Below are 10,060 nucleotides of genomic sequence, written 5' to 3'. Positions count from 1 at the left end.
TACGAAAAGGATATACAAATCAATTGCAAAGGACTGAACTAAACAAATCGTTGCAAGGCAGAAATACAAATTACAAAAACATTGACAGGAACTGGCAGTCTTTTTATACACCAAATAACCAACAATTTCAAAAGGGATGGATTATTCTGTCTAGTTTAAACCACATTGGACCTAAAAAAAAAAATCTTCATAAACAGAACATTTGATTGATTTGTATTATATTCAAGACAACATTCAGTTTATTTATTGAGAATATCATAATCGATCTACATAGATGATATTAAAGTTTAAGTTTAGCAGGTTTAGAACAACTGAATTGGCACTTCTCTGGTGATTTTAACATTTAAAATCGTTAGAACAAATAACATAGCAATATTTGTACATGGTTGGGGTCAATTTTTTTTTACATTTCTTAAATTTTCTACTGCATATAGAGTATATGGAATTATAATTCTTTTTATGAATATTTAGAGACACATATCTGCATCAATTTGGAACTAATTTTATTTCAGTAAGGGGTCTCCTTGGCATAATTTTAGGGGGTCAATTTTCATAGAATGTTCCAGAACATCAATGTTTAATTTGTTCTAGAGACATTAGATAGTATATGGAGGTATATAATTATGGAAAAAACAATTTGCTGCAAAGGTTTGACTTTGGAACTTTCAAAATGGCCGCCGTTACCATGGAAACAGCAAAAATAGGAAAAACGTCAAAATGCTTCAAATTTAATAAAACTTATAAGATATGTTGTCAAGCTAATGTAGACTTGACTTTTGAGTTTGAAATTTCCAAAATGGCCGCCGTTGCCATGGAAACTTCAAAAATGTGAAAATTTTCAAAATGCTTCAAAATTAATGAAACTTAAAACAAATGCTGCCTCCCATATGTAGACATTACTTTTGACTTTAGGATTTCCAAAATAGCCGCCGTAACCATGGAAACGGCAAAAATATGAAAAATATGAAGATCCTTTAAATTTAACGAAACTTTACACACACGTTATGCAGCATCATAGATATCGCAGAACAATGATTTGGGGTCCGTTTTGGCGACTTTTGTGTTAGCATCCTAACACAGGATTACTTGTTTGTTCTGTTTTACTTTTGATTTTTCAATTTGATGAGGACCTTTAAGTTCTGAATTTTCCCTCGGAGTTCGTTTTGTTTTAATACATATTTTAAGTTTTAGATATTATTATAGACAAGATATAGCTATGACTATATATATATATATATATTTCTACATTTTGCCGATAAATAAGTTTACACTACTTAATAGGTGTGTACAGATATATCTTTTAGTCTAATATACATTTTTTCCGTATTGGTTGTTCATATTAAATAAACAAATTAACTGTAAATATGCACAAAGAGAGAAAATGTTTACCAGTATTGCCATTCACTGAATAGTTATATAACTCAACAAAGATATCAGGGTTTCAATTCGGTACCTTTGTCAAAAATAAGTCATAACAAAAGAAAGCAATTACCAGATAGAAAAATATTGATAACCTGTAAGATTTTACTAAATTAAATGCAGTTATTCGTGCAGTTAAATCGAAGTGATATTTGATCATGAATTACTTAACCTATTCAAAGTATTGTGTGAATGTCCATAAGATTATACTCTGATCTGTTGATAATATAAATCAAATCGCAATAATCAAATTCAAATGGCATTCATACTTTCAAAATAGAAAATCAAATATTGTCCGCTGAAGATATTTCACTTTTGTTAACAAATCTAAAATTTTGCTATCAACAAATAGTACTTGTCGTATCAGACGACAAAGTGGTTATACATGTACACGATGAAACCTGAGACATCCACATGCGTGTTTAAGCTATCGTTTTTTAATTCTCATTACTTTATATTGCATAACTTGGCAAGTGAACAATATCAGTTAAGTGTACATATAAGTTATTTAATTCCCAGAATTATTTCGCTCCTTCTAATTAAATTTTATATTAGAAGTGTTCATTTTTTTTTTACTTAGAACTTACAGAATCGGAGTTTAATGATCTAAATTTTAGAAAAAAATCATTCATATGGTCGTAGCTGTCTTTGGAGGTTACATCAGATTATAAAGTACACATGTTTACCACTATGAGATATTTATGGAACCAAGATCCTTTGAATATCTGGATTGTATTTGATTATAAAGGGTCAATTCTACAGCTAGCCCACACACTCATGGAAAATGATACAGTAAGTGTTGTTTTATTGGTATTTTGGGATCATAACCATATAGAGGTTCGTATATTAATATTGTATGATAAGTACAAAGGTTATTTTACAAAGATTATTTCACAAAGTGTTTCTCGTATATCGTTTTTCTTCTATATAGGCATTTGTGTATTTCTTTATTACACGTTTCTTTGTTTTTATAGTGATAAAGATTATTACACTATGTTAACTGTTGAACCCCTATTTTGAAATTTGTACCTAATATGTCTGTTTGTTTTGTCCAATACTTTGTCAATATTATTCGATTTTTTGTTATTGTCATGCAAGTGAGAGGTGTAGCAAGCTATTAAATCAGGTTTGGTCCACTTTTTCTACATAGGAAAATGTCTCTACCAAGTCAGGAATATGACAGTTGTTATCCATTCGGTTGATGTTTTTCAAATTTTGAGTTTGAGTTCAAAACACATAACATTTTAAAAGGCACATTTTACTCATCAACAATATTATGTGGCAATGATATATAAGACAGTTAAACTTAGAGACTGTGAAAGTATTCAGGTATTGTAGTGTGTTTCTTTATTCTACATCGGATAGCGGTTTCGGAAGATGGTTGAGATCTCACAAAACATTTTACACTCCGCCGCATGTTTGCGTCTGTCCCAAGTCAGAAGCCTCTTGCCTATGTAAGTGTTACATGTCTCTTTCAGTTATTAGTAATTTATATAGAGCACCTGGGATCAACCCCAGTTTTTGGTGGGGTTCGTGTTGTCTAGTCTTTAGTTTTCTATGTTGTGTCTTCTGTACTATAATTGTCTGTTTGTCTTTTTATTTTTAGCCATGGCGTTGTCAGTTTGACGTCCGTTTTCACTGAACAAGTTCCGATATTTATTTAGGAGCCATCTGAGGCCTACCTTGGAGTTTGGGATTTTCTCGCTGCGTTCGGGACCCTTTGGTGCACTCGGTTGTTATCTGCTCTTTGGTTGGGTGATTGTGTCTTTAAGATATTTCCCATTTTCATTCTCAATTTTATCTCTTAAGCGCAGTAACCATTCCTTTACATGATAAAGATATGTGTTATATGAAATCACTATAGCATACATGTCGAATGCATTAAAAGACAACAGTACATGAAGATGCATCGAGTAAGTGGTTTTACAATTGATAAAATATATCTGAATTTCATTTCGGAACATCTTTGTGTAAAGTCTAGATAAACATTATGAATATAATAGAAGAACCTGTCATAAATATGAATTATTAACAACAAGCAGAATTTAACAAATGAAGTCAAATCGAATGTCCGTGTCCTTTAAAATGCGAAATCTGCGACATATCCTTTTTCACGGTTTATCCCTCCTTGACTCTCAAATATTCGACTTTGATAGTTCCTGATGAGTAAATTCTAAATACGCGTGTTAGGCCGTGTTCACACCAAACGCCGTGTACAGTAAACATGTTTAAATTTGGTTTATTGTGATGTACACTAGTTTAACACAAAATTTATTCACATCTTTGCACCTTGTTTAGCTACCTGTACATAAGTTTTGTTCACACTTGTAAACTATATGTCATTTGGGCGTTCATTACGTAGAACAGAATTATATTTTCGAACAACTTTTCTAGCAGTTAGGGAACGACCATTTGACTTTAAAAAAAGGCGGATGGTTTTCCCACAATTTGATTAAAATACAATCGGGTCATACAAATGGTTAGAATGAACAAATATTCTGAATCCAAAGTTTCCCAATACATTATAGTGTCAAATATTGAATTGGTCTAATCGAGAAAAAAAAATGAAATATAAACTTTCGTTCGCGAAAAAATTCTGACTTCGGCTATGATGAAGGACGAGTCTTGTCTGTCTTGATAAGGGGTTAATAAGTCTACGCAAAGTGTTTTTATAACAAATAAATATATCAAGTTTAGACAAATAGTTCTGTAAAGAACTTTATTAATAAGTGTTATAAGTATCAACTTTATATAAAAATCGTTTCTTTTTTTATATATACATGGGAAAATTAAAGTTCTGAATGCCTAGTTTTGTGTACAATTAACCTACACAAGGATGACATCGACTATCGACTGCATGTAGACAAAACATGATTTAAACTACATGTAAACATTGAGTTTTATCAATGGGAACGTAATTATGTTTAGTTTATGTCTGAGTTACACTAACACAACACCGGTATTAGGTCAATGTGAAAACGGCCTTAGATGCATGACACTGTGTTGTTTTTAATATTTTATGAAGACAAATGCGCTTTTGGTGTTGAAACATGTTTTTTTGGTTGCTAAGATTATTTTAATTTGGACTATACAGATGATACTTACTATATATTTCACTTTACAAGGTGTACAAAGTTTTTTGTCCAAAATTTATGTAAAACCAAAAACATTTAACAAGACGGAGGGATTCACAGTTTGGATACAACCAACTGGCCCTGTCTGTCGTATGGAAGATTAAAATAAACAAACATGAGTGAGATATTCATCTCTTAGTTTTGGATGGCCTATGAAATCTCTTTGCAGGAGTTAATAAATAATCAACAATATGTATTATGTCATCAAGTATAAACCATTGAATACGTTGACATGTTAACAATAATTCAGTGTTTCAGACAAGTAATCCGTAATAAAGTGTTGTTTAGAGACAAACACATATATCAAATTGTTTCCTAAAATCATCATTTTATCATTTTTATTTTTATCAAGCCTTATAAAAGAGGGACGAAAGACACCAAAAGGGACAGTCAAACTCGTAAATCTAAAACAAACTGACAACGCCATGGCTAAAAATGAAAAAGACAAACAAAAACAATAGTACACATGACACAACATAGAAAACTAAAGAATAAACAACACGAACCCCACCAAAAACTAGGGGTGATCTCAGGTGCTCCGGAAGGGTAAGCAGATCCTGCTCCACATGCGGCACCCGTCGTGTTGCTTATGTGATTACAAATCCGGTAAATAGTCTAATTCGGTAGGTCAAATTCATGAAAGGGAAGGGGATTGTAGTTACGACGTAAGGAACATATCCGATATCATTTGTGAAACGGTTATTCCATAACGGTCAACCAACTCGTGATGGCGTCCGTAAAATTTACGAAGGGATGATTTCAACTTCACCATTTGGAACTCTTGGTTTAATAGCTTCCTTGTGAGCAGTAACCCTCTATCAAGAAAATCATGATAGGAAATGCAAGCACGGGAATATCGTATCAATTGGGAGATATATACCCCGTATGCATGTGCTGCTGGAATGTTGCTACTTAGAAATGGAAAGTTCACAATTGGAAAGCTGAAATCATCTCTTTTGTCGTAAAGTTTTGTCTTCAACCGACCCTCATTGTCAATTTCTAGATGTAAGTCAAGATATGAAGCCGACTTAACTGTATCTGTAGTATCCTTTATCTCCAATTCGATGGGATAGATGCGATCCACATAGTCACCAAATTTTGAATTGTTTAGTGAAAGAACGTCATCTATATAGCGGAAAGTAGAGTTAAAGGATATTGCTAACTTCTTATCTTTCTTCCTAAGAAGTTCCTGCATGAAGTCAGCCTCATAATAATAAAGAAACAAGTCAGCAAGTAGAGGGGCACAGTTTGTTCCCATTGGGATGCCGACACTCTGTTGAAAACCACGTCCTCCGAACGTAACAAATATGTTGTCAATCAAGAAATCAAGCATCTTGATAATATCGGTTTCAGAGAATTTTTTGTTTGAATCAGAATGATTCTTTACAAAGTATGATTTATCCCTCTCTAAGACAAGATACTTGTATCTACGTTATAAACTGCAAAACATCATTTGTATTAAAACAAAAGAAGGTGTTTACATAAAAATAACGCATAGAGTTTAGAACAAAGGGGAGATTACTTCTTAAATATACTGAGCCAAAAAAGTTTAGCAACAAAAATGTGAAAATTTATTTTATTACAAAATCAAAACAACATATAATTTTAATAATAAAAAAAAGAATTATGATATGTCAGACGCAATATGAATGTTTAACACTCACATTCATTAGGATTTTCTTTGTATGGAGCGCGGGAGGGTACAAATGGGTAAATGAGTATAGTGTTTCTCAAAATCAATTTCTCAGCCATGCCCTAAGTGCACCAATGAAGGATTGGCAGGCACACTAGCAGCTTCCCTTAATCAATGCACTACTTTTTTAGCCGGAAAAAAAACTTGTCAGGTGGTGATTTAAAGCGAAGGAAGTGCTCCTCCCTTGACGGTAGTTTGTTTTTGTCTACCAGATATCGAACTATCCTGTGCAGTTGTAATTTGTCGATATCTGTTTGTTAGTCTCTAAACTGTTGCCTTGTGAACATTAAATCGAGCCATGATGTCAGCTATCCTCCTTCCGGCATCAACCATTTCAAGACATTTCTGATTGTCATTTTCGGGGAGGCCTGGTTGACGCCCCATACAATTTTTTCAAATGTGTTTGTGTTTTTCTTACCAATGGTGTGTTTCTGACTGTTAGTGAAAAAGAAATTTTTAATATCGTTTTAAAAGTACAGGTACAGAAGGTAAATCATCATTTACACGTGCAAAGCTGAAATGACGCGAAATCAATCAGTAGGAAAAAAGTACGACTGTTTTTAAATACAGGTAAAACTAAGGATTATATCAATGCTGTTTCAATAATTTTTTCCAAAAACAATAAAACAAAATTGATAAAAAAACAAGAATGTGTCCATAGTACACGAATGCCCCACTCCCACTATCATTTTACATGTTCACTGGACCGTAAAATTGGGGTCAATACTTTAATTTGACATTAAAATTAGAAAGATAATATCATAAGGAACATGTGTACTAAGTTTCAAGTTGATTGGACTTAAACTTTATCAAAAACTACCTTGACCAAAAATTTTAACCTGAAGCCGGACGAACAAACGGACGAACGGACGAACGAACGAACGGAGGCACAGACCAGAAAACATAATGCCCCTCTACTATCGTAGGTGGGGCATAAAAAGTGTTGCTAAACTTTTTTGGCTCAGTATACTACAAAGGAATTTGCTATACATGGCATTCGGGAAAATGCCCGATTCTCTTAAACCAACTTTATAAAAGGCAGCCAAAAGTACAAACCTTTTTTTCCAAATTAAACGGGTAAAAGCCTTTATGTTATTGTATGTCGTTTAGAAATCTGCATATTCATAAAAGTGAATGCATCACAGCTGAATTATTTTACAACAATAAAACATCGATATTATGCATACAGAAACAGGTAAAGTGGATACTGATGAGGTTCCTTGCAAGAACTTTTATTTTTAATGCAATAAATTCTATATCTGTGTTATATTGAGGTGAAAATTATTCAGTGTTTATCACACTTTCAGGTGCTTTCCTTCATTGGGGTGTTGTCTGTGATTACGTACCAAAATTATTACAACAAAAGAAAACAAGAAGATAAATTAAAAAGAAAACAAGAAGATAAATTAAAAAGAATACAAGAAGAAGTGATGACTTTGAAAATAAAGCAAGATAAAACAATGGTTGAATTGCAAAAAAAACAAGAGAAAACCTTAACTGATTCGATAAGAAAGCAAAAAGAAGAATTACAAAGAATACAAGAAGAATCAATGGCTGAATTAAAAATAACTCAAGATAAGAAAATGTCTGAATCGACAAGAGAACAAATGGATGAATGTAAAAGAAACCAAATGAAAACGTTGGCTGCAATGAAAATAAAGCAAGAAGAGACTTTTGCTGACATGAAAATCAAGCAAGAAGAAACGTTGGCCGAATTGACCAAAAAACAAATGAACAATTTAGCTAAATGGATAGAAAATGAGACGAAAACATGTACTGATTTGAAAAGAAAACAGGCAGATGAATTTCAAAGTAATCAAGAAGAAGTGCTGATTGAAATGAAAAAAAACCAAACAGAAACGTTGGCTGATTTGAAAATAAAACAAGAGGAAACGTTGACCGAATTCACCAAGAAAGAACAAAACAAGGTAGATAAATGGATAGAAAATGAGACGACAAGATACACGGAATTAAATAGAAATCAGATCGGAGAATTTAGAATGAAACAAGAAGAAGTGCTGGATGAATTAAAGATGAAACAGGATGGATTGTTAGCTAATTTAAAAAGAAAGCAAGAGGAGATGTTGGCTGTTTCCACCAGAAAACAAATTGCCCAACTTGAATTGATTTTAAAACATCAGAAAACCTTTGCTGTATTGAAAAAACGGCTAGATGAATTGGCTGAGAAAGAGAAGAACGACATATCTGAATTAGTTGAAATACAAAAGAACTGGCTGACTAAATTAGAAAATAATCAACTAGATGAAACATTGGAAAGAAAACCAATATATGAATCAAAAACAACACAAACAGATAAACGGAAAGGAAAACAAGTGAAAATTGACCCTGATTTGAAAAGAAAAGAAAATGATGAGTTGATGAAAAAAACAGCGGAAGCCATGACTCAGTTTAAGAGAAATCAAGAAGATGAAAAGAAAAGAGAGAAACAAGATTAATTGAATTAAAAACAAGTGGAAGAATTAAAAAGGAAACAAGAAGGATAAATTCAAAAGAAAAAAACATGAAGACACGTCTCAACCTTTTAAATTATACTTTCGTCGATATAAAACATGTATTTTGTGCCTGACTTTTTCCTGAATTATACCTACTTTACAAAGTACGTTTATCCATTTACTTTTAGGAAGTGTAAATCAATGTTATGAATTGAAATATTTTTCAAGGTTGAATTTTATAGACATGTTAAAAAAAGACTTGTTCCTTATGTCCTCTGTGTATTGTTTTCTCAGAGGTTGTGGTAGCTTGGTCTATGACCTCTGTGGACTTACTTTTGCAAATATGGTAGTATGTAGTGGGTATTGTTTTCTATGCCTCGTCATGAAACTCATGCTGCTTTTTTTTGGCAGAGGTCGTAGTTGCTTGGTCTATGATCTCTGTATTGTTTTATGCTTCGTCCTGAAACTCATGCTATTTTGTCAGAGGTCGTAGTAGCTTGGTCTATGACCTCAGTGTATTTGCTTTTGTAAATGTATTATGTAGTGGGTTCTGTTTTATGCTTCGTCATGAAACGCATGCTATTTTTTTGGCAGAGGTCGTAGTAGCTTGGTCTATGATCTCTGTATTGTTTTATGCTTCGTCATGAAACTCATGCTAAACTACCTTTTACTTATTATTTCGTCATGATGATTCGTTTGGAATAAATTAATTTTGTAATCAAATCTTTAGCTAGATACAAAATTGCCAGTATTTTGAGACATGTAGTCAGATTGACATGTTTGTCAGCTTGTAATACATATTTTTAATGTATTATTTTAATTATCTTTACTATAACATTTTAGAACCACCTACTGAATGTTTAGTCCAGCTGCTTACTCTGGTCCTGAAATGCAACAATTTCACCTTTAATGGTGAGCATTACCTTCAAATTAACGGGACAGCGATGGGGACGAAAATGGCACCGTCTTACGCCAATATTTTCATGGGCAAATTAGAAAAACAAATTATTGCAACATCTTTATCCAAACCTTTGTCTTGGTTCCGTTTCATTGATGATGTTGACATGAAATGGATTGAATCTCAACAAAAACTGGATGATTTCATCAGACATGCAAACAACGCCCACCATTCAATTAAATTTACGTATGAAATTTCCGACTCTAAGATATCTTTCTTAGACACTACCACATCTATAAAGGACGGTGTCATATCAACAGACCTCTACTGTAAACCCACAGATAAACATCAATACCTTTCTCCCCAAAGCTGTCACCCAAAACACTGTACAAAAAGTATCCCGTACAGTCAAGCTCTAAGAGTCAAGCGGATTTCCTCCTCTGAGGAGGCTGTCACGAAACGG

General features: G+C 32.9%; 1 protein-coding gene across 1 annotated transcript; it reads left to right on the top strand.

The window, feature by feature from the left end:
* The first annotated feature begins 1,888 nt into the window (after nt 1–1,888).
* On the top strand, nt 1,889–8,702 carry LOC134684757 (glutamic acid-rich protein-like). Its single transcript, XM_063544063.1, has 2 exons — nt 1,889–2,211; nt 7,554–8,702. The coding sequence occupies exons 1-2, from the start codon at nt 2,098–2,100 to the stop codon at nt 8,700–8,702; spliced, it is 1,263 nt and encodes a 420-aa protein (XP_063400133.1). The 5' UTR covers nt 1,889–2,097.
* The last annotated feature ends 1,358 nt before the right edge of the window (nt 8,703–10,060 follow it).

This window comes from Mytilus trossulus, chromosome 9 (genome assembly GCF_036588685.1).
Source record: "Mytilus trossulus isolate FHL-02 chromosome 9, PNRI_Mtr1.1.1.hap1, whole genome shotgun sequence".
NCBI classification, from domain to species: Eukaryota; Metazoa; Mollusca; class Bivalvia; order Mytilida; family Mytilidae; genus Mytilus; species Mytilus trossulus.
This window is presented reverse-complemented; position numbering and strand designations above follow the sequence as displayed.